Below are 27227 nucleotides of genomic sequence, written 5' to 3'. Positions count from 1 at the left end.
GCAACCCACAGAACAACAACGAACATCTGTAATCAACAACCGACGAGCACTTGTTAATGCACAGGTGTACGAATGATAAATTTCCTTAGATTTTCATGTTAAAAACGAAATTAGTCCTCGAAAAGAAGATTAACTCGTAATGGTGTATCTTCATAGATATACATGAAACATTATTAAATTTGGAATTGATGAATTTATTATCTAAATCTGTGTTTTCTATGACATGCATTAGTGATCGAGAATCCTACTGTTGTACCATTATGCAAAGCACCATATAATATACGATCTACATACCTATAACATAATTCTCCAACGATGATTTGTCTACCGATAATGATGTTTCTGTATCTTTAGGCAACCTATCAAAACAAGATACAAGATAAAATGTGTACATCATATTTTAGGTACTGGGATACTGAGAGAGAATCCTAATGCCAATGAATACTAAAACACTTGACTTCAGTTTTTCGTGTTGGTCTTCACTAACAAGTAGAAGAGTCGATACAGTTTATCAAGCTCATGATCGTCCGGGTCTAGAACTGACATTTTTTTATAATAATGTTTTCTGTGGTTCCTGTTGAATGAACAATAAGTCATGCTCACAATTACAATCAAACTGACAGGTCTTCATTATTGAACGTAGAAAATCAAATGATAAAATATGTCATGGTACGACAAATTATACACACGTATCATGTGAATCTACAATGCTGCATTTATAAATATACATTGTCATAGTATTAACGTGTGATGTGAGCTTAGTACATTGTTCCGTCATAATTTTTAAAAAAAATGGACAGTAAACAATATTGTCTTATCTAAACTGCGTGCATTGTTACATATTCTTTTGTTTTAGATCGATGAGCAGTAACCCATACGCTTGTAGTTCATCTAGTTATGGTCATTTCATACACTAAACATAATGTACCGAAACAAGCCAACAATCAACTAGTACTCTGACCATTTCAAAAGCATGGCATGCATATGAAGTCGTCCATAAATATATACTGGTATAAATATCCAATGACTGAATAAATAGTCAACGATTAATCATACAGGGCGATGGATCATGTAATATGATTCAGTACACTACAAATACAATATATAACAAGTCAAAAAGGGTACAACATCGCCATACAATAGCTATAAAATGAACAAATATTAGATATTTTGGATAACAGATATCCTTCTTTGGTAATAGCACGATGTCAAATGAATTAAATCAATATATTCAAATTAAGACACTATCAAAATCTTAAAAATTTATACAATTTAAGCGAACATCACAGATGCTGGTACAATTTCAAAATTTCCAAACACGGTGCAAAGACTACAAAGATATGCCAAAATAAAAATAGTTAATTGCGCTGTGAACTGACACAACTCTAAATTTCCATTACTGGTATTTTCAGTTTACAAGAGTGTGCGATGGTATACCGTATTGACACATTGGTAAACTATCATGATTATATGTGGATATGCTACAAGATATACTCACACGACTGTTGATATTAAATTACAGTGAAAGTTCGGTTTCCACTCATTCTCATTAAGACACTCATAATCTAAAAGTGTTATAATAAAATCAGGTAATATTTAATACAATATAATTTACTTAGAACATTATAACAAGACTGCACACGCCGAAATATCTCACATTCTTATACTATCGTGATGGATTCGATGTTCAAATTATTAAGATAAAGGTTCCACTATAACTGTCTATACTAAATGATTCTTGTAAACGATGTCTAGGTCAGATGAACCTTGCGCAAAAATCTTCGTAAAACCCTCGTCACACTAGGCCACGATCGCACAATGATCTCTGAAGAAAATGCTTTTACTACGACTATATTACATTTATACCATGCTGTTCAAGACCATAGTACGATTTTAGCACGTTCATGACGTCCTCATCACGCTCTTACTACCACCTGACTACGTTCATATTATATACTTCGACCATTTCGAGTTCTAGGCATGATAATTTTTGTTTGAAATATCAATTTTCATTGAGCAATGGAAACACAAGACCATGTATGACAAGCCGTTCTCGTCAAAACTATGTTTAAAACATTTTTCGAAAAATTAACACACTGAGATTAAAAAACCTAAAAACACACACTGAGAATAAGAAATTACACACTGAGATTTCATAAAGACGCACTGAGATTACGAAAAATAAAAATTACACACTGAGATTTCAAAAAGACACACTGAGATGAAATAAACTGAAAAACACACACTGAGAATTTGAAATTACACACTGAGATTTGTGCGCACTTTTTATGCGCACATATCTAATTAGCATACATAATCTTAATCTATTACCAGCTTTAAACAACTAGGGGACATAACTCGTTAGTCCTTCAATCTGGTACCAAATGTTTTATAAAATACATTAGCAATACAACGTTAAAGACTAATAGAACAAGAAAAATACCCACTTACTCTCATTACAAAATAAAACCAGAGACATGTATTATATGTCTTTGATATAACCAAATGTTGGAAACTTTATTAAAATTATAAGAAATCATCGGAACAATCTACAAAAAAACCAACAATGCAATAACATGTTCACCCAAGTGTCTATTATAACATATAAACGTAACAACAAAATATAAAAGATTATCTTGCGAAATCAGGGTAACAGTTGAAAGACTTTTGAAAAAGACCTATGCTTAAACAGTTTTAAGCAAACAATCCCGATACACCGTTAGCAATAATATTAAGCTGAATTATATTGACAAATAACTTATGAATATGAGTTAGCAAGAAACGATGTTAAGTCTTGAAATTTATTATGAACGTTGGTTGAAGGAACCGCATTTCATTATAATGACAAGAGTTCTAGACCATGATATTAATCTGATGAATTATACATCTCAATGAATATTCATAAGTAATTTGCATATTAATCTCAATGTGTATTTTTGAAATCTCAGTGTGTAATTAACAATTCTCAGTGTGTGTTTTTCAATTTATTTAATCTCAGTGTGTCTTTTTAAAGTCTCAGTGTTTAATTTTAAAGTCTCAGTGTGTAATTTTAAAGTCTCAGTGTGTAATTTTAAAGTCTCAGTGTGTAATTTCGATTTCTCAGTGTGTTATTTTAGTTTTTTAATCTCATTGTGGGTTTTTTTTTCGAAAAAAGGGTTTAAACATAGTTTTGACGAGAACGGCTTGCCATAACCATACACAATCATTAATACAGATACAAATTCTAAATGACCAGGGGCGTATGCAGAAAACATCTTAACTTAAGTATTCCTTAAACTTAGATTTCACTAAGAATTTCCTTAGTTTAGTCAAATTCTTAAATGGTATGCATAAATTTACTTAAGTGTTCACTTAACTAAGGAATACTTAAATCGGAACCTTTCTCTCGTTACCGTATAATATATATTAGCTCATCACATGTACTCATCCGTGTAAAAGTTTGTTATGATTATTTAAATTTATTGATCAACGCATCTATACTATTAAACGAGAAGACCTCATGTTGTGTGTCGCTTCTCTTCTTTCCGCAATAAATATATCAACTCGCCCCAGTGTCCTATAGGTACAGTGCATAGTCGCATTTGTTTTCCATTCATATGATTATTTAGATTGAGTTATTTTGGGAGAAAATCGAGAAAAAAGGTATCCGGATATTGTCCCGTTATTGGACGAAATTTTAAGTCAGATTAGACTTCCGGTTTGCGTTTTTCTGTATACTTTGAGGAACATACATATACTACGAATATCATTTTCAAGTTTACTATCCACGGCGGTCACAGAGTTTATTAAATAGAGGGTCTGTAGACTATCAATTACCACCATGGATCGATTAGTAAACTTTAATTATTTGAAAGTAATTACACTTTATTTATATAGTAATGAATGTCATAATATACAGATAAGTGCTAAAATTATTCATGTGAACTTTTGATACCTTTTCTTAAATTCTCCAGTCATTAAATCTTTTACAAAATTCATTGATTACAAAAAAAAAGAAGATGTGGTATGATTGCCATGTTGAGACAACTCTCCACAAGAGACCCGACATAGAGATGAACAACTATAGGTCAACTTACGGCCTTCAACAACGAGCAAAGCCCATACCGTATACACAGCTATAAAAGGCCCCGAAATTACGATGTAAAACAATTTAAACGAGAAAACTAGCGGCCTTATTTATGTACAAAACTAGAGGCTCTAAAGAGCCTGTGTTGCTCACCTGGGTCTATGTGAATATTAAACTAAGGAAGCAGATGGATTCATGACAAAATTGTGTTTTGGTGATGGTGATGTGTTTGTACGTCTTACTTTACTGAACATTCTTGCTGCTTACAGTTATCTCTATCTATAATGAACTTGGCCCAGTAGTTTCAGTGGAAATTGTTAGTAAAAATTTACAAATTTTATAAAAATTGTTAAAAATTGACTATAAAGGACAATAACTCCTTCGGGGGTCAATTGACCATTTCAGTCATGTTGACTTATTTCTAAATCTTACTTTGCTGCACATTATTGCTGTTTAAAGTTTATCTCTATCTATAATAATATTCAAGATAATAACCCAAAACAGTAAAATTTCCTTAATATTACCAATTTAGGGGCAGCAACCCAACAACGGGTTGTCTGATTCATCTGAAAATTTCAGGGCAGATAGATATTGACCTGATAAACAATTTTACCTACGTCAGATTTTCTCTAAATGCTTTGGGTTTTGAGTTATAAGCCAAAAACTGCATTTTACCCCAATGTTCTTTTTTTTAGCCATGGCTACCATCTTGGTTGGGTGGCCGGGTCACCGGACAAATTTTTTAAACTAGATACCCCACAGATGATTGCGGCCAAGTTTGGATTAATTTGGTCCAGTAGTTTCAGAGGAGAAGATTTTTGTAAAAGATTACTAAGATTTACGAAAAATGGTTAAAAATTGACTATAAAGGGCAATAACTCCTTAACCCTTTTACGTTCCTACCGGTCAATTTGACCGTTAAGCAAAATTTGTGGCGTAGTAGTTTGCATGAAGTTTTGTATCGTTGACAATTTTTGACGTACATATGTGGTTGTGGGCTCAAATTGAAGATCAGTATACCACCAACTTGATTTTTGGTGTCTGAAACCAACAAAATATAATGCATTATGCCAATTTGCCCTATATTGACAAGATGTTTTTGGAGGAAAACTGTTTTATTTCTATTTTTAAATTGAATATTTTCACAAAATGTCACAAGACAAATTGTTGCTGTTCTTTGTTTTAAAATGACAATTTTGATAACTGTGCAGTGATCATTTACAAGAATACTATCAAAACTGTAAGTAAAACTCATACACATACAAAAAATCTGATTCATAGAGTATCAACACTGAAACAAACTCAAATTACAAGGAATTTTCATGTTTTCTTTTGTCAGTTTTTATAGCAAAAGAGATGAGAACATCTAAAATGTGTTAAAAATTGTTAGCCAAGTCGGAATAGCAATAACAAATCTTTATTTCTTTAGTGTCTGGTTATGAGGGTGTTGGATATCGTATCGCTAAGGTATAGAAATAGTGACATATAGACGAAAAAACGAACATTTCTGAATAACTTTCTTACAAATTTGCTTCAAAAAATAATAATTTTCAAAAAATAGCTTCTTAAGAAAACGAAGTTTGATTATGTTCTCCCAAAATTAATTTCTAGTCTTACAGAGAAGGTGACTTATATGCTTAAATTTCATAAGTTTCCCAATGGTTTCTGTGCCTCAGTGGAAAGATGCACAGACTTACACCCGGATGATCGCGTGTTCAAACCTCACTGCCGGAGGATGAAAAAATAAATTCCTATATTAAATGTAACTTAACTTAACTTTACTTTCAATTTCAATTAAGACAACTGAAATACATGATTTACATCAAAAAGAAAAAATCCGCCCCCCCCCTTTTTTTCTCCCCTCTCTCTGTTTTTGTTACATTCTTAGCCTGGGCACTCAAAAATACCAGATTTTCATTCAAAATTTACTCAAAATTCTTTCCTAAAGGCTTATTCTGTAAGCAGTTATGAATAGTACATCTTTAACATAAACTTGGGCCATTTATTTGACTATGACAAAAATTCTCAAAAAATCCACTATTTTTCGGTGTTTCGAGTCTTGATATTTCTACCAATCAGACAAGTTTTGCATCTTTCTGTATACAGTTTTCACCGATAACGTTTCCGAAAGTCTTCATGCATTAATTTAACACTAAAACTATGTTCTATTTTTGTCACTAAATGTCTGTAAAACCGCTTTTCCGCTTGAATTGTACATTTTTGTCACTTTAATTCAGCATGTCACGTGACTTTTGAGGGATATCACGTGACCAACGTAAGAAATTATTTTCCTTAAATCAAGTTTTCCTGAAGACTTGGTCAATTATCTATCAGATGAGTCTAACTTGTCCTTTGAGTGAGCTTTTTATCGAAATGTGCAATTGATTGAAAACAGATATCCTTTATTCGGGAAGAAAAGGTAAAAAATCCTTGAATGTTAAAGGGTTAAGGGGTCAACTGACCATTTCGGTCATGTTGACTTATTTGTAAATCTAACTTTGCTGAACATTATTGCCGATAACAGTTCATCTCTATCTATAATAATATTCAAGATAATAACCAACTAGAGGCTATCAAGAGCCTGTGTCGGTCACCTTGGTGCATATTAAACAATGGACACAGATAAATTCACGACGAAATTGTGTTTTGGTGATCGTGATGTGTTTGTAGATCTTACTTTACTGTACATTTTGTTGCTACAATTATCTCTATCTATAATGAACTTGGCCCAGTAATTACAGTGGAAAATATACTCTAAAAATTTACAAAAATTTACAAAAATTTATGAAAATTGTTAAAAAATGACTATAAAGGGCAATAACTCCTTAAGGGGTAAACTGACAATTTTGGTCATTTGACTTATTTATAGATCTTACTTTGCTGAACATTATTACTGTTTACAGTTTATCTCTATCTATAATAATATTCAAGATAATAACCAAAAACAGCAAAATTTCCTTAAAATTACTAATTCTGGGGCAGCAACCCAACAACAGGTTGTCAGTTTTGTCAGAAAATTTCAGGGCAGATAGATCTTGACCTGATAAACAATTGTACCAGTGACAGATTTGCTCTAAATGCTTTGGTTTCAGAGATATAAGCCAAAATCTACATTTCGCCCCTATGTACTATTTTTAGCCATGGCCATCTTGGTTGGTTGGCAGGGTCACGCCACACATTTTTGAAAATAAGATACCCAAATGATGATTGTGGCCAAGTTTGGTTAAATTTGGCCCAGTAGTTTCAGAGAAGAAGATTTTTTAAAAGAATGCTAAAATTTTAGAACCAGATGCTCCGCAGGGCGTAGCTTTATACGACCGCAGAGGTTGAACCCTGAACGGTTGGGGCAAGTATGGACACAACATTCAAGCTGGATTCAGCTCTAAATTTGGATTGTGATTAAATAGTTGACACAGCATAGGTTTCTGACACAGAATGAATGTGTTCTAATGAACTTAAAATTTTTGTTTTCTCTTAGAGCAATTCACTATGCTGTTGAATATTAATCCTCTCAAAAAAATGTTTGAAGAAATTTTCTTTTTTATTTATGAAATTTCAAATGAGAAAAATTGAACCCAATTTTTTTTAATCACATCCCCCTTTCCCTTATTCCAAAACTAATCTCAATTAAAATTTCTAATGGAGTTTGCAACAATAACTACTCATTTAAATACATCATAAAATATTAAGATGTAAAAAAACTGCTTGTTACCACTGAATGGTAAAGATTATTTTAATTTATCAGTTGGTAGTAAAAAGTGAATATACATTGTATATTGTATATAACAAAGATTTAAGTTGATTCTGGACAAAGAAAGATAACTCCAATTAAAAAAAAATCTTGCTATTGCACAATATTTTGCAATTAGATATTTCTTGCTTACTATTCTGGACAAAGAAAGATAACTCTAATTAAAAAAAATTTGCTATTTCACAATATTGTGCAATTAGATATTTCTTGCCATTGCGCAATACTGTGCAATTGAAAAGACTTGCTATTGCACAATACTTAATATAATAATTTTAGATCCTGATTTGGACCAACTTGAAAACTGGGCCCATAATAAAAAATCTAAGTACATTTTTGGATTCAGCATATCAAAGAACCCCAAGATTTCAATTTTTGTTAAAATCAGACTAAGTTTAATTTTGGACCCTTTGGACTTTAGTGTAGACCAATTTGAAAACAGGACCAAAAATGAAGAATCTACATACAAAATAAGATTTGGTATATCAAAGAACCCCATTTATTCAATTTTTGATGAAATCAAACAAAGTTAAATTTTGGACCCCGATTTGGACCAACTTGAAAACTGGGCCAATAATCAAGAATCTAAGTACATTTTTAGATTCAGCATATCAAAGAACCTAACTGATTCATTTTTTGTCAAAATCAAACTAAGCTTAATTTTGGACCCTTTGGACCTTAATGTAGACCAATTTGAAAACGGGACCAAAAGTTAAGAATCTACATACACAGTCATGAAAGTTAGATTCGGCATATCAAAGAACCCCAATTATTCAATTTTGATGAAATCAAACAACGTTTAATTTTGGACCCTTTGGGCCCCTTATTCTGTTGGGACCAAAACTCCCAAAATCAATACCAACCTTCCTTTTATGGTCATAAACCTTGTGTTTAAATTTCATAGATTTCTATTTACTTATACTAACGTTATGGTGCGAAAACCAAGAAAAATGCTTATTTGGGTCCCTTTTTGGCCCCTTATTCGTAAACTGTTGGGACCTAAACTCCCAAAATCAATACCAACCTATCTTTTGTAGTCATTAACATTGTGTTTAAATTTCATTGATTTCTATTTACTAAAACTAAAGTTATTGTGCGAAAACCAAGAATAATGCTTATGTGGGCCCTTTTTTGGCCCCTAATTCCTAAACTGTTGAAACCAAAACTCCCAAAATCAATCCCAACCGTTCTTTTGTGGTCATAAACCTTGTGTCAAAATTTCATAGATTTCTATTAACTTAAACTAAAGTTATAGTGCGAAAACCAAGAAAATGCTTATTTGGGCCCTTTTTGGCCCCTAATTCCTAAAATGTTAGGACCAAAACTCCCAAAATCGATACCAACCTTCCTTTTGTGGTCATAAACCTTGTGTTAAAATTTCATAGATTTCCATTCACTTTTACTAAAGTTAGAGTGCGAAAACTAAAAGTATTCGGACGACGACGACGACGACGACGAATTTTGCGGTCGTATAAAAATGGTTAAAAATTGATTATAAAGGGCAATTACTCCTTAATGGGTCAACTGACCACTTCGGTAGTGTTGACTTATTTGTAAATCTTACTTTGCTGAACATTATTGCTGTTTACTGTTTATCTCTATCTATAATATTATTTGAGATAATAATCAAAAACAACAAAAATTTCCTTAAAATTACCTATTCAGGGGCAGCAACCCAACAACGGGTTGTTGGATTCATCTGAAATTTGCAGGGCAGATATATCTTGACCTGATAAACAATTTAACCCATATTAGATTTGCTCTTAATGCTTTGGTTTTTGAGTTATAAGCTAACAACTGCATTATACCCCACTGTTCTATTTTTAGCCATGACGGCCATCTTGGTTAGTTGACCGGGTCACCGGACACAATTTTCAAACTAGATACCCCAATGATGCTTGTGGCCAAGTTTGATTCAATTTGGCCAAGTAGTTTCAGAGGAGAAGATTTTTGTAAAAGATTACTAAGATTTACGAAAAATGGTTAAAAATTTACTATAAAGGGCAATAACTCCTAAAGGGGTCAAATGACCATTTCGGTCATGTTGACTTATTTGTAAATCTTATTTTGTTGAACATTATTGCTGTTTACAGTTTATCTCTATCTATAATAATATTCAAGATAATAACCAAAAACAGTAAAATTTCCTTAAAATTACCAATTTAGGGGCAGCCACCCAACAACCGGTTGTTAAATTCATCTGAAAATTTCAGGGCAGATAGATCTTGGCCTGATAAACAATTTTACCAGTGACAGATTTGCTCTAAATGCTTTGGTTTTAGAGTTATAAGCCAAAATCTACATTTTACACCTATGTTCTATTTTTAGCCATGGCGGCCATATTGGTTGGTTGGCAGGGTCACGCCACACATTTTTTTAAACTAGATACCCCAATGATGATTGTAGCCAAGTTTGGATTAATTTGGCCCAGTAGTTTCAGAGGAGAAGATTTTTGTAAAATATTACTAAGATTTACGAAAAATGGTTAAAAATTGACTATAAAGGGCAATAACTCCTAAAGGGGTCAACTGACCATATCGGTCATGTTGACTTATTTGTAAATCTTATTTTGCTGAACATTATTGTTTTTTACAGTTTATCTCTATCTATAATATTATTCAAGATAATAATCAAAAACAGCAAAATTTCGTTAAAACTACCAATTCAGGGGCAGCAACCCAACAACGGGTTGTTCGGTTCATCTGAAATTTTCAGGGCAGATAGATCTTGACCTGATAAACAATTTAACCCGATGTCGGATTTCTATTTTTAGCCATGGCGGCCATATTGGTTGGTTGGCAGGGTCACGCCACACATTTTTTTTTAAACTAGATACCCCAATGATGCTTGTGGCCAAGTTTGATTCAATTTGGCCCAGTAGTTTCAGAGGAGAAGATTTTTGTAAAAGATTACTAAGATTTACGAAAAATGGTTAAAAATTTACTATAAAGGGCAATAACTCCTAAAGGGGTCAACTGACCATTTCGGTCATGTTGACTTATTTGTAAATCTTATTTTGTTGAACATTATTGCTGTTTACAATTTATCTCTATCTATAATAGTATTCAAGATAATAACCAACTAGAGGCTCTCAAAAGCCTGTGTCGCTCACCTTGGTGCATATTAATCAATGGACACAGATAAATTCACGACGAAATTGTGTTTTGGTGATCGTGATGTGTTTGTAGATCTTTCTTTACTGTACATTCTTGTTGCTACAATTATCTCTATCTATAATGAACTTGGCCCAGTAATTACAGTGGAAATATATATTCTAAAAATTTACAAAAATTTACAAAAATTTATGAAAATTGTTAAAAAAATGACTATAAAGGGCAATAACTCCTTAAGGGGTAAACTGACAATTTTGGTCATTTGACTTATTTGTAGATCTTACTTTGCTGAACATTATTGCTGTTTACAGTTTATCTCTATCTATAATAATATTCAAGATAATAACCAAAAACAGTAAAATTTCCTTAAAATTACCAATTTAGGGGCAGCCACCCAACAACCGGTTGTTTAATTCATCTGAAAATTTCAGGGCAGATAGATCTTGGCCTGATAAACAATTTTACCAGTGTCAGATTTGCTCTAAATGCTTTGGTTTTAGAGTTATAAGCCAAAATCTACATTTTACACCTATGTTCTATTTTTAGCCATGGCGGCCATATTGGTTGGTTGGCAGGGTCACGCCACACATTTTTTTAAACTAGATACCCCAATGATGATTGTAGCCAAGTTTGGATTAATTTGGCCCAGTAGTTTGAGAGGAGAAGATTTTTGTAAAAGATTACTAAGATTTACGAAAAATGGTTAAAAATTGACTATAAACGGCAATAATTCTCAAGGGGTCAACTGACCATATCGGTCATGTTGACTTATTTGTAAATCTTATTTTGCTGAACATTATTGCTTTTTACAGTTTATCTCTATCTATAATATTATTCAAGATAATAATCAAAAACAGCAAAATTTCGTTAAAACTACCAATTCAGGGGCAGCAACCCAACAACGGGTTGTTCGGTTCATCTGAAATTTTCAGGGCAGATAGATCTTGACCTGATAAACAATTTAACTCGATGTCGGATTTTCTCTAAATGCTTTAATTTTTTAGTTATAAGCCAAAAACTGCATTTTACCCCTATTATCTAATTTAAGCCATGATGGCCATCTTGGTTGGTTGACCCGGTTACTGGACACAATTTTAAACTAGATACCCTAATGATGATTGTGGCCAAGTTTGGTTTAATTTGGCCCAGTAGTTTTAGAGGAGAAGATTTTTGTAAACGATAACTAAGATTTACGAAAAATGGTTAAAAATTGACTATAAAGGACCATAACTCCTAAAGGGATCAACTGACCATTTCGGTCGTGTTGACTTATTTGTAAATCTTACTTTGCTGAACATTATTGCTGTTTACTGTTTATCTCTATCTATAATATTATTTGAGATAATAATCAAAAACAGCAAAATTTCCTTAAAATTACCAATTCAGGGGCAGCAACCCAACAACGGGTTGTTGGATTCATCTGAAATTTGCAGGGCAGATATATCTTGACCTGATAAACAATTTAACCCATATTAGATTTGCTCTTAATGCTTTGGTTTTTGAGTTATAAGCCAACAACTGCATTTTACCCCAATGTTCTATTTTTAGCCATGACGGCCATCTTGGTTAGTTGACCGGGTCACCGGACACAATTCTCAAACTAGATACCCTAATGATGCTTGTGGCCAAGTTTGATTCAATTTGGCCCAGTAGTTTCAGAGGAGAAGATTTTTGTAAAAGATTACTAAGATTTACGAAAAATGGTTAAAAATTGACTATAAAGGGCAATAACTCCTAAAGGGGTCAACTGACCATTTCGGTCATGTTGACTTATTTGTAAATCTTATTTTGTTGAACATTATTGCTGTTTACAATTTATCTCTATCTATAATAGTATTCAAGATAATAACCAACTAGAGGCTCTCAAAAGCCTGTGTCGCTCACCTTGGTGCATATTAAACAATGGACACAGATAAATTCACGACGAAATTGTGTTTTGGTGATCGTGATGTGTTTGTAGATCTTTCTTTACTGTACATTCTTGTTGCTACAATTATCTCTATCTATAATGAACTTGGCTCAGTAATTACAGTGGAAAATATATTCTAAAAATTTACAAAAATTTACAAAAATTTATGAAAATTGTTAAAAAATTTCTATAAAGGGCAATAACTCCTTAAGGGGTAAACTGACAATTTTGGTCATTTGACTTATTTGTAGATCTTACTTTGCTGAACATTATTGCTGTTTACAGTTTATCTCTATCTATGATAATATTCAAGATAATAACCAAAAAACAGCAAAATTTCCGTAAAATTACCAATTTAGGGACAGCAACCCAACAACAGGTTGTTCAATTCATCTGAAAATTTCAGGGCAGATAGATCTTGGCCTGATAAACAATTTTACTCGTGTCAGATTTGCTCTAAATGCTTTGGTTTTTGAGTTATAAGCCAAAATCTTCATTTTACCCCTATGTTCTATTTTTAGCCATGGCGGCCATCTTGGTTGGTTGGCCGGGTCACCGGACATATTTTTTAAACTAGATACCCTAATGATGATTGTGGTTAAGTTTGGTTAAATTTAGCCCAGTAGTTTCAGAGGAGAAGATTTTTTTAAAAGTTAACGACGCCGGACGACGGACGCCGGACGACGGACGCCGGACGTCAAGTGATGGGAAAAGCTCACTTGGCCCTTTAGGCCAGGTGAGCTAAAAATGAACGAAAAACAAATATGTAACACATAAACAAACGACAACCACTGAATTACAGGCTTCTTACTTAAATGTTCATTACATACTAAAGGTAATATGTTCATATTGAAATTGACAGAAAACTAAAAAATTGAACTTTGAAAATAAAGGAGGAGGGATAAAAAAAAAAAACAAAAAAAAACCCTGTCCCCAATAACCTATGACTTAAGATACTTTTGCTGAAATTCTCCAGTCATTCAATATTTTACAAAATTCTTCTAACAACACTTTACATACTTTAAACTACACTCTGAATGCCCGCGATTTCGAGTGTGTGTTCTAGTGCTTTTTATTTTAAAGAGCTGGGATTAAATTGATAGGTATGTAAAACAATTCAATAAAACTTAACATAGTATAATGATAACAACTGGCGCATATAAGACAACGCTTTTTATGGTTGATGTTTTGACGGTTGAGCATTGGAAGAAAAATATTTCGGTAATCCAAAACTTTCCTCTACTTAATCTTTAATTATCTTTCATGGTTGTAATATTTTCTGGAGACAATATATTTTAAACGCTATTAAACAAGATCAAGGTTTCAGTTGCGTAGCACAAGACTGAGTGTAGCATTGTAAGCATGACATTAATATTGTGCTAACAAATAATTTTACAAAACATCTTTTTCAATAAAATGTTCACTATAATCGTTCAGCTTATTATGCGCTGCCACCTCCCTTTCCAGACCCCCTGCTTACATTTGTTTATGGTTTAAAAAAAATCTATTTTGATGTGAAATTAACATTTTTATCACTTCCCTTTTACAACAAACTAGAGGCTCTCAAGAGCCTGTATCGCTCACCTGATTCTACTTGGGTTTTTGAAATCATATAAAAAAATATAAAATTTGGCTAAAAGTGACAACACAACCTCATTTATAAGGAAAGGAACATGTTTAATTTCATTCAAAAGTCCCCCGCTGGCGGCCATCTTGGATGACGGATCGGCTACAAAGGAACAACTCTTGGTCAGCACCTCATAAGGAACATTCATGCCATGTTTGGTTTTATTCCATTCAGTGGTTCTCTAAAAGAAGTCATTTGTATGCATTTCCCATAGGGTCCTATGTTAAACTAAGTCCCCTGCTGGCGGCCATCTTGGATGATGGATCGGCTACACAGTAACAACACTTGGTCAGCACCACATTAGGAACATTCATGTCATGTTTGATTTCATTCCATTCAGTGGTTCTCTAAAAGAAGACATTTGTATGCATTTCCCATAGGGTCCTATGTTTAACTAAGTCCCACGCTGGCGGCCATCTTGAATGATGGATCAGCTACAAAGTAACAACACTTGGTCAGCACCACATAAGGAACATTCATGCCATGTTTGGTTTCATTCCATTCAGTGGTTCACTAGAAGAAGTGATTTGTATGCATTTCCAATAGGGTCCTATGTTAAACTAAGTCCCCCGCTGGCAGCCTTCTTGGATAATGGATCAGCTACAAAGTAACAACACTTGGTCAACACTCCATAAGGAACATTCACGCTATGTTTGGTTTCATTCCATTTAGTGGTTCTCTAGAAGAAGTCATTTGTATGCATTTCCCATAGGGTCCTATGTTAAACTAAGTCCCCCGCTGGCGGCCATCTTGGATGATGGATCGGCTACAAAGTAACAACACTTGGTCAGCATCCCATAAGGAACATTCATGCTATGTTTGGTTTTATTTCATTCAGTGGTTCTCTAAAAGAAGTCATTTGTATGCATTTTCCATAGGGTCCTATGTTAAACTAAGTCCCCGGCTGGCGGCCATCTTGGATGATGGATCAGCAACAAAGTAACAACACTTGGGCAGCACCTCATAAGGAACATTCATGCCATGTTTGGTTTCATTCCATTCAGTGGTTCTCTAAAAGAAGTCATTTGTATGCATTTCCGATAGGGTCCTATGTTAAACTAAGTCCCCCGATGGCGGACATCTTGGATGATGGATCGGCTACAAAGTAACAACACTTGGTCAGCACCCCATAAGGATAATTCATGCTATGTTTGGTTTTATTCCATTCAGTGGTTCTCTAAAAGAAGTCATTTGTATGCAGTTCCCATAGGGACCTATGTAAAACTAAGTCCCCGGCTGGCGGCCATCTTGGATGATGGATCGGCAACAAAGTAACAACACATAGTCAGCAACTCATAAGGAACATTCATGCCATGTTTGGTTTCATTCCATTCAATGGTTCTCTAAAAGAAGAAATTTGTATGCATTTCCCATAGCGTCCTATGTTAAACTAAGTCCCCCGCTGGCGGCCATCTTGGATGATGGATCGGCTACAAAGTAACAACACTTGGTCAGCACCTCATAAGGAACATTCATGCCATGTTTGGTTCCATTCCATTCAATGGTTCTCTAGAAGAAGTTCAAAATGTAAATTGTTAACGACGACGACGACGGACGACGCCGGACGACGACGGACGACGGACGACGGACGTCAAGTGGTGAGAAAAGCTTTTGTATGCATTTCCCATAGGGTCCATGGGAAATGCATACAAATGCATAAAAAAGGGGGAGGGTAGATTTGTTTTCAAAGAAATCCATATACAAACTTACTAGGATATTTTCCAAAAGTTCTACAATCTTTACTTAAACACAATAGTACAGGAAGTATATTCTCCACATCATAACGTACAATATTTTCGGAACCGCCATATAATTTAATACCATTACGAGTAAGGTATTATAAATGCCTTACATAACCGTCGAATTCCATAGGGGTGTACCAGATGTACTTCTGATTGCCGTAACAGTGATTCTAAACAATCAACCTAATTGTTTCAACAAAATGGAGGTCCATGCTCCCCCTTATGAAAGAAATCCGCTTCTGATTTTGTCCCTGTAAGTGAATTTTTTTTAGGGTACGCCCTACATCTTTAGAATAAAACTGAATTGAAAATTCAAATGACGCACCCCCCCCCCCCCCCAAAAAAAAAAAATAACCCCCACACACATAGAAAATGTGATTTTGCATGCTGTCTCTTCATTCCTTGATTCGGTTCAAACTAACAGTTACAATTGACACCGCGCGGTGTATTTTAACAATTTGATCGTTAATATTTTCTTATTATTTAGCAATAAATAAACGAATAATTAGTATTTTATTACTGATCTACATATTGATCAATCAAATTGTAGGTTAACATATTAATGTTCTACCAAAAACGCAAACTTTCGACTGATTTTTAACTATTTTTGAAAATTTAAGGTACATATGTAGCTCTATATGTACCTTAGACTTAAGTGTTATCTTAGGCGTTTCCTTAGTATAAGGAGTTTTTTGCATACCTCTTAAGTTTTCAGGGCGTGACTAAAAACAACTAAGATTTTACTTATGAAATACTTAGTTTAAGAATTTTTATGCATACCACTTAGATAAAAAGGGCGGAGTTTCCTTAACTTAAGTGTTTACTAAGGAAAATCTTAACTTAAGTAGCTTTAAGCATACGGGCCCAGGCCATTGTAGTGTTATTGAGACAGCAAGGACAAAGAAAAAGAAAAAAGCTTTAGACGATGTAGTATCGTCCACGGTTATCAACCGAAAAGAGTCTACTGTTTGGGCATTATGATCATTATGAATAATTGATGAACTAGTATACTTTATACCACTGTCCCAGGTTAGGGGGAGGGTTGGGATCCCGCTAACATGTTTAACCCCGCCACATAGTTTATGTATGTGCCTGTCCCAAGTGAGGAGCCTGTAATTCAGTGGTTGCCGTTTGTTTATGTGTTACATATTTGTTTTTCGTTCATTTTTTTACATAAATAAGGCCGTTAGTTTTCTCGTTTGAATTGTTTTACATTGTCTTATCGGGGCCTATTTTGGCTTACTATGCGGTATGGGCTTTGCTCATTGTTAAAGGCCGTACGGTGACCTATAGTTGTTAATGTCTGTGTCATTTTGGTCTTTTGTGGATAGTTGTCTCATTGGCAATCATACCACATCTTCTTTTTTATAGTTACCAAACGAGGATGAACCTTCCTTGTTTATTGTTTTAAGAACGCGACCAGAGATGGTGGATGCACTTCTTCCCAGAATTGGTTCAAAAATCAAAAAGACGTGGTATGATCGTACTAGTAGTCTGATCATGGTAAGAGCGTGGTATAATCGCAGTAGAAGCTTGGCAAGATCGTTTTGGAATCGGACAAATCGTGGTATGGTCATAGTGAGAACGTGTTGAGCGTAGTAGGATTGTGATAATCGTAGAGAGGTCATAGAAAACCGTGGTGATAACGTGATATAATCATAGCGGGCCGTTGTAGGGGGAGGGTTGGAATCCAGCTGATTCTGTATGTATGTGCCTGTCCATAGTCAGGAGTCTGTCATTCAGTGGTTGTCGTTTGATGATGTGTTACAGAAGACGTAGTAGCATAGCAACGTGAAAACAACGAAAATTTACATTTGCATGCCACTCATACTGCGACCTCACAACTATTTGAATTCAATTTAGATCGAAGTTAGCGTGGTGAGATCGTGGTCTAGTGTGACGGGGGCAATATCATTGCATTTATTAACTATCTAATTTCAGTAACAGGATTAAAAGCATATATGTCTGCATTATTTTCCAAGTCTGTAAAAATATTTGGAACAAATGTCCTTTGAAAAGTTTACAATAAAGTTCCTGCACTTGCATACCTGGTGATAAAATGTAGTTAGATTGACATAACTTAAGATGACAGGAACAATCTTCCTCAGAAGGTGCACAATAACATCGGTGTCTTGGTTTATTAACGAAATCATATCCTCTCGTATAATCACAGCGGCAGGATCTGTCATTTTCCAATGTACCATTTGTAAAAACAACTTGTCCCTCCCCACTGCAATACGATTTCTCATAAACACATCGACTGCTCCCCGACGATAGGAATTTGAAAGGCTGGTAGAACTCACTGTTGCAATCAGCGCCTTGCAATGTTCCATTAGATGACCCAGCAACTATAAGCTTTTGTCCTATCAAATACAAATATAGTAACTAGTCAAAAAGCAGGTAAAACCATAGGCAACAATATTTTATAATTGAGTTAACCTATATCATTTGACGATAGTTTTATATATCAGATTTCATTATAATTAAGCATGGTATATCTTGGGACCAATTTTGGTAATATCAAAAATATTGCATTGGTAATTTGATATACTAAGTAAAACTATTTTTTTATGAAAAAAATAATAGTTCATACAGTGAGTGAGTAATATTACATTCATTTGTATATATAATGTGCAAACGAGAAAAACTGACCTGGTGCTTCGAAATCTGACTGTTTTCTACAAAATTCAGTAAAATAATGATCGTTCCGATTAAACAAGCAGAAGTAACTGTCCACAGAACCACAACGGTGTTCTGCTATATGTTTCCAATGCGACTGAACAGGACAATGAAAGCTGAAACCAGATTCAGATAGCTTCCATAATGACATAATCTGGAAAAAAAACATGTAGTGATTTATAGTTATTGACCAAGCAAGACGGTATATATGATTTACATTTCCTGTACTAGCATACCTGGCGATAACGTAGGAGTTCGGTTAAAGGTTCATTCAGAGTGTGCAGATTAAATCATATATACCGATTTGATTGACCGATAGCAGTTTTAGCACATGACGCCATCAATTTACGTGAACATTTTGGAAATATCCGGACGATTTTCCGCAATGCAGGGCTCTATGAAAATTTCTTGTTGGGTAAAGAAAAGGAGAAATGCGCTTTTATGTACACGTAATTAAAGATTGGTAAGTGTTAAGTTATTAACTTTTTTTATATCTAGGCTTCTAACATAATTGATATATTATTTGGAGGTTTTTGACTTAACAGTAGATTTTTTTCAAACGTTTCTCTTTAACTTATTCTCAAATTTTATTTAAATTAGTGACGATATCATGTAGAACTTATCTATTGTTGAAAACTATACGATATGTTGCCCTCTATATGTCCTTAATTTGTTTTTGTAGTTTGGTTGCTGTCGACGTATTATCTAAATCTCCTACAATTTAGTTTCGTTTGTTGTACTTTTTTAAATTGTAAGACAAATCAAAACTGCTAGGGTTATTGGGTATAAACTTCTTGCCTTTCTTTCCATCAATAATATGCTTTGAGGAAGATGAAACGAGGAGAAACCAACATAAATTTGAAATATTAAGTTAACCGAAGAAAAAAATGTTTTGCTTTGATCCTCTTTTCAATCTTTAACTCCCCCTCCCCCCTCCAAATTTTGTTTTTTACTGTATTAATTTTTGAAGACATGTCTCATCTAAGCAAAGTCTGATTGATTTGCTGCTAATTTCTATAAAATATTAAGTAAACTTAGAAAAAAAATGATTTGCTTTGATCCTCTTTTCAATCTTTAACTCCTCCCTCCCCTGCCAAGTTTTGTTTCTACCGTATCTATTTTTGAAGACATGTCTCGTTTAAAAGCCAAGTTGGATTGATCTGCTGCCTATCTCCCTTTAAATGTGATCCTCATCAAATTCGATCATAGTCACTAAAAAGCCATACTTATCTAAATAGTCGTAATAGAATCCAATGAGCACAAAACTAAATTAAATCTAAATCAGATTTTATTTATTTGTTTATTCTAAAATACATCCCTGTTAAGGCAGAAGTTAATTTTATGGAATTACACAACTTTCAAAATACAGGGTCCGTCCCTAGAAAAAAAGAGATTTTACCCATGTCTTGTGTTTTAAAAGGTGTATTAATTCAGGATGCCCGGATCACGTACAGTGCCTGTAACATATCATGTTGTTTGATAGTCCGAGATTACTCTGACGTCCAACGGCTGTTTTGCCAGACAAGCTGGGGCCGTGGCACGTCAGAGCTCGTCCCATATCAAAAAGTGGATATTTGCTCACCCAAAATAGATGCGCTGCTTCGTAGCTTCTGGTGCCGACTGACGGCAGAGTAATCTCGGACTAGTTGTTTGATTCAAGTGTATTATGTTAGACATGGTTAAACAATCCCCCCTAAAAAAAATAAGCCATGAAAAATTAGAAGTATAAAGCTAACGAACAATAAGAAAAATGCACCCAAATGATCATTTATATGAACCACGAACTGAAATACCATGCCGAATGTCCACTGAAATATATTGGCAATATAAAGGAAACAGTAGTATACCGCTGTTGAAATTTATGTGCATAAAGAAGAAACTTATTAACTATTTATTTATTTAATCTAAAACTAAAACTTCCTTAAAGAAGTAGTTCTAGTAAAGAACATAGTTGGGCAAGTCTACTCTAGGAATTTCTTATGAACTACAACTTGGACAGTTCGAAAAGATTCGTAGAGCTTTAGTTAAAAAAAAATACTTTTTTCGACAGTTCATATTTAGAACAGATTCTAAGAGTTTTATATCTGTAGCAGTTTATAACATATTCTTATCATTCACTGATCCAAAATTTGAAAGGGTGTAATCAATGGTTTTCTGATATATATATATATATATATATACAGAGTGTGTCCAAAAGTATCCGTCACTTGAGATTTTTTGCTATATATTGTATATAAAACTATATTTTTTTCGTAGTTGCTAAGCGTAACGAGGCGGAAAATCAAAGTGCTGGACAGCACCTCTGGAAAGTTTGTAACTGTATATGTGTATTATTTCAAATAGGTTATTGACGTGTATTATTTTAAATGACGTGTATTATTTTAAATATGTATTTAAATCACTGTTTTGATTTTTTAAACTAAACCATTGTCTCGCCAGCAATTTCCAAAAATCACTTTTTCTGCCCCATTTATGGGCATTATGTTTTCTGGTCTGTGCATCTCTTCGTCCGTCCGTCCTTCCGTCCGTTCGTCTGTCCCATTCAGGTTAAAGTTTTTGGTCAAGGTAGCTTTTGATGAAGTTCAAGTCCAAACAATTTGAAACTTAGTACACACTAGAACACACCCGTGATATCGCGGGTCTGTGACTGAATTAAAGTATATAACTATGCCTACTCCTTATTTTAGTATTGGGATTGCCATCTGATAAAGTCATGCCGATTACAAGATGCACAGTGTTCTCTGCTTTCAAAATCTGTCTGTTTGAACCCGTCGACCTGGAACTTATATCAATTACTGGTAATATTAATTGAAAACAAAAGTTCCTGGAATGGAGTATTTTTTAATCAACAGCATTGTCCTATATTTATTAATTTAGTTATAAATAAAGTTGAATTCTTTGATTCGCTGTTTTATGTCATGCCCGCTAACAAATTGAAAACTGTACCTATACGCCTTATTTTAAGTCCAGATTTTACTTTAGTACTCGTATTGTCATCTTAGAAAGTCTTAGGCAGCAACCATTTGATTTTCTGGGGGGGGGGGGGCTATGGTTTTTTTTCTGGACGAAAAACAATCTATTTTTTTCTTGACAAGTCGAAAACAATTTTTTTTTCTTTCAATTTTAGCATTACATATAGTGGCAGCTGAGGCTGAAACAAACAATTTTTTTTTCTCAGAATCAAAAACAAATTATTTTTTTCTCCAAAAACTGGAAACAAACTTTTTTTTCCAAAAAAAACCATAGCCCCCCCCCCCCCCCCCCCCAGAAAATCAAATGGTTGCTGCCTTACTGCTTATAATACTACAATAGGGAACAATTTGACAATGATTGAATTTAGTAGTGTCAACCCTGTGACTATGACCCGTGTACATGGCAAAATCCGAAATACACTGTTTGGTGGTGCGCCTGTCAGATGAGAAACGTACCGATAAGTAATAGGTAACCGGTGAATATTAATTATGTGGAAGAGTGCTGTAATTTTTTTTAAATCAACACCATTGTCCTATATTGGATATATATAAAATTGAATTCTTTGATTTGTCGTTTTTACCCCATGACGGCTGATAAATTGGACCTCGTCATTTTAGTATTATAGTTGTTCCCTATGATATAATCTTTCTAATTTTAATGCCAAATTAGAGTTTTTACTCCATTTTCACGGTCCACTGAACATAGAAAATGATAGTGCAGATGGGGCATGCGTGTACTGGGGACACATTCTTATATATCTATACTTTTAAATCTAAAGACCGTTTTTATGTTTATGTTTTATATATAAAGGTATATATACTTGATAGGGTATACTGAAAATTTCACCCCTTTACATCTAGAATGGTAAAAGTGACGCCAACAAAATTCAAACTTGACTTGTGTTTTGTGGTTGCGTATAAGTTTCATAAAATTTGGTTCAGGCAAACTAAAGTAAGAGAACAGAAATCAATTTTGGGATGTATGGACGTACGTACAAGTAAGGGACGTACATACTTACAGAAAAAAACAAGGATAAAACTCAATATGGTGGGGGCATAACAATAGTAGTATGACCTCAGGAATAAAAAAGTTTATATACAATAGATTCATACAATGTTGATCTGAGGTGCTTATAACCCTGTAACACATTTTAGTTGCTACTGCGTAATTGCCATTGAGGCAATGACATTTGAGATTTTTGTTTTAAGCCATACTGCCCCAGGAATAAAAAGTTCTGGATCCGCCACTGCATTGTTATAAGCACTAAGAAAGTCATTTTGCTAGTACATGGACAAATGTTATTAAATCATTTTAATAATTTCTACAGCACTTGTCTTTAGCTTGATCTCGGTCTTGATACACTGAACTATAATATTCTTAGAAGAAGTTGATGACTCAGTTGCTTTTTTAATTATACGGATGCTATGATACTAATTGTCATTAAAGGGATAATTCGCGATTTTTCACTTTTCATCTTATTATGTTCATAATACCATAAAAAACATATTCATCCATGTTTTATTTCGATATGAAAAGTAATAAAGGAGAAAATTGGGAATTATTAATTTTATTTTATCAAACTTCCTGACTTATGTGACGTAGTTTAAGTCTTTGAGCATGCCGGGAATGAAATTAATCTCATTTAAGTCTTGTTCGTTAACCATCTAATAACGCTATTTAAAGCGCATCGACGACTTTTGGTGTAGCTATTAACCAACGAAAAGTAAGTGATAGCCATGCAACTTATTAAATTAGATTGTAGGATTCATGTGTGGATTTTTTATACGAATTCTAGTAATTAAAGTAAATAATACAATAGAACATTTTTATGATTTTTTTTCTTCAAATACTTGGAACAAACATATGAAACTGACACGATCGATAGTGTATTAAAAAATACATGTTTGTATTCTGAACTTTTTGATTCATTCCAGAAAACATTTTCACTTGCTTGTACTGTGGAAATTAAATGTGTATTAATGTGTGACACTTAGTGAATGTTGAATGCGTAGTTAAACTCAAGGTAATTAAAAGATTAGCATTATGTAATTCTAATCTTTTGATCTTCATTCAGTGACACCTAGGCGTCCAACTGACTGCCTAAGAGGGGGGACGCTCCGATTATGCCTCAGTGATTCTCTATATAATCAACTAAATGTTTCCCAGAACAGGGTGGGCACGGGCCTCTCCCTAAATCCACCTCTGTGATTGAAATTTTGTCTTTGCGCCAGACGCGCGTTTCGTCTACAAAAGACGCATCAGTGACTAAAACACAGTTCTATGATAGACTATAATTCTATTTAATCTGAGGAAACGATATAACTGATCCTAACTATAGTTTCAATAAACCATAATGATTGTACTTATAATTACCCTCATCATAACAAATTAACTTACCAGGGAAAGACTGCATATATACATGTTTAAGCGTTGTTACATCATTCTAAATTCTAAAACACAAGATATATGATATAAGCTAAGAACAATAAACAACATTTCAATACTAACTACCATTATTTATTTGATTTTGTTCCTATTATAATAAGAATGTATATAAACAAGTACATTTTGTTTAGGTGCCAGGAGAACGCCCTGCCTCCGTTTGCGAGATTTTGTCGCTCTGTTGGAGACTCATTGGGGGCTTCGGCTGTTATCTTCCCTTTTGTCGGGTTTTTGTTATATTCCCCATTTCAATTCCATATTTTTATTAATATCTGTAAACAGAACTGAACTACGGTGACATGCAGGATTTTGTTGCCATATTCAAAAAATATAATGCTCCAAGAAACAGCGAAAAAGTAAATGTAACATAACAACTTTTCTTCAAATACCATTTACATATGTCATTTTTTTTTATCCAATTTAGAATCATATAAATAAAAATTTACTACATTAAGATACATGGTGTCTTTATTAGTTGTTATGGATTTGTGTACATCGTGTCTTCTTTTTTGTTGTCGTCGTTATAGTGAGGGATGTATAAAGGTCCCTACCGCGTCTGTGTGTCAATGCCCCACCTATGGCATTGTGCTTTTCTGTCTGTGCCTCCGTTCGTCCGTCTGCCACGCTTTATGTTAGAGGTTTTGGTCAAGGTTGATTCTAATTTTCATAATAAACTAATTACTTATAACATTACTAGACCTGTCGCTTTTGATTGTTTCAAATGGCACTAAATGTTAATATTTTATGCTCAACTTTGGGGCGTTATGTTTATTGGTCTGTGCGTCCGTTCGTCTGTCTTACCGTTCGTTTATCTGTCCGTTGGTCTCTCCAGGGCCGCTTCACGTTAAAGATTTAGGTCAAGGTAGTTTTTTATGAAGTTAAATTCCATTCAACTTGACACTTAGTACATTTGTTTCCCTATTATATATGATCGTTCAATGTAAGAGTTAAAAACCTCTATAAAGAAAAATGAACGTGGATGTGTATACATTGTATGATATACCTTCATGTAAATCTAGTATGAATTGCAAAAACGCATTACTATTGATTTCTTTCATATAGTGACAAATATACTTTTAGCATACTCCAATAGTTTTTGTCAACAAAAATAGTCTTTAGGAATCTTTGAAAAAGAGAATAATTAATTTCTGATAAATACTACGCTATTTTACCTACAAGACTTAGTGTCATACGATTCGATACGTAATTTTGATTGCCAAAAGATACAATATCCGAATTTAAGTCATTTCTGCTTTCGCTTTCGTTTTCGTTTTCACTTATTCCTATTATTTAAAATACCTTTGCAATCGTGTTATTTATATATATATATATGTTGATGCAATCTGTGTGTAAAAATATGAGCATGTTTTATAAAACTTCAATGTAGAGAAGTTCACTTGCATGTACAAAATGTACATAATGCCATCTGTACAAAATAATGCATCCTTTGGTTGTGAAATAGGTCCGTTAACTTATGCATCTTAAATCAACATCTTTGACGTTATTTCAAAAATGTAATTGCATGGGTTTATAGCTTTTATCACGATTTATCTTTTACTTATGCCAGATTTCGAAAAGACTTCATTTCCATATTGAAAACTATCATTTTGATTTCAACCCTTTTGTTATCTCAATGTTACAGTAGATCAATATTCGAACTCTTTCCAATCGGACTGACGCCCTCTGAGGTATAATATGTCATACATATTATGTGTACACACACTGCACTAGATTACCTATATGTAATAAATTAATATTATTATTTTTGTCGTGCATATGTATAGAAATGTGCCACTCTTAGGTAGCAAAAGCTATATCATGAGTATAAAGATACCCAAAACTTACCTTATCAATGTGATATAGTAAGAGTGTACTGCCTGACTAGCCATGGTGGTGTGTTTACCTATGTGTCAAATTACTGAGGCACTAAAGGTGGGGTTTCCCGTGACGGTGACACATATTCTATTAGAATTACAACAGCAATGTTTACCTTCGTTATCTATTTGATTAAGTATGACATAACGGAATGCATTGTATTACACTGCTTCAATCTATGTCAAGTTTTATTTCGTCTGCAATATACGTCTGCAAAATATTAACAAACGTTAAAGTACGCATTCTTGTTTAAACTTAAGTGTGACATACATACAAGAGAAAGGCATTTGCTTAAATAAACTATGACTGTATGATCCTGTATGATATCCTTAGACAATTTCTGAAAGTATTATTTAAAAATAAAACACTTTAAAATAATTTGTTTTAAAATAGAATTAAATGTATAGGGTCAAGTGCAGGTGATTCATGCAATTTTAGATTTTCGGAAAATCTTTTAAAAGAAAGACTTGAAACGTAAACAAATCCATACATGTCATTGGCGGAGGTGGGAGAAAGGGGGGGGGGGGGTCCGTGGGTTGGAACCCCCCCCCTTTTTTGGCCGATCATTGCATATGAATGGGGAGATATAGTAAGTTGGAACCCCCCTTTGTTTCCCCCTTTTTAAAATGGCTGTATCCGCCCTTGCATGAACATAAAATAATCAAGGTGTAATCGTATCAGTTATTGACAGTGGGATTATGTCAGCGGGAAAAAAAAAATATCTCACATCATGAATGACCTGTGGTTCAGCAGAATATTGTTTTTAAAGATATGTCATGTTCTGATAAGAGCTGAAAAGACATGAGTTATTAAATTTTAATACATAATATAATACCGGCACGTAAAAAGTAAGAGCTGATTGTGAACAGAAAGAAAAACAATATATTTTCCTCCAAAAAAACCAGAAACATCCGTAGCAACAGATGAAAATGAAAAGTCGCATAAATGACTGCGCTGCATGACGACGCTATACTCCGTTCTTAATGAGATGCTCATAAATATTCATAACATGTTCAGAACGAGGCTATATTCGGTCACTAAAGTAAACAATAT

General features: G+C 33.8%; 1 protein-coding gene across 3 annotated transcripts in view; it reads right to left on the bottom strand.

Moving 5' to 3' along the window:
* LOC143042207 (uncharacterized) overlaps positions 1-26471 on the bottom strand; it is a 175917-nt gene extending 149446 nt beyond the window's left edge. For 2 of the 3 annotated variants that reach the window (XM_076214473.1, XM_076214475.1), the window contains exons 1-6: positions 26145-26471; positions 24255-24307; positions 18858-19038; positions 18254-18568; positions 1499-1565; positions 295-359 (exon numbers count right to left, since the gene is read on the bottom strand). In XM_076214473.1, the coding sequence (XP_076070588.1) occupies positions 295-359; positions 1499-1565; positions 18254-18568; positions 18858-19038; positions 24255-24278 (652 nt within the window). In that variant the 5' untranslated portion in view covers positions 24279-24307; positions 26145-26471. Of the gene's footprint in view, positions 1-294; positions 360-1498; positions 1568-18253; positions 18569-18857; positions 19039-24254; positions 24308-26144 lie in introns of those variants that run through there. The other variant, XR_012967908.1, reaches the window with a different exon arrangement.
* Positions 26472-27227: the final 756 nt, after the last annotated feature.

The sequence above is a fragment of the Mytilus galloprovincialis genome, chromosome 8, assembly GCF_965363235.1.
Source record: "Mytilus galloprovincialis chromosome 8, xbMytGall1.hap1.1, whole genome shotgun sequence".
Classification (NCBI taxonomy): Eukaryota; Metazoa; Mollusca; class Bivalvia; order Mytilida; family Mytilidae; genus Mytilus; species Mytilus galloprovincialis.
This window is presented reverse-complemented; position numbering and strand designations above follow the sequence as displayed.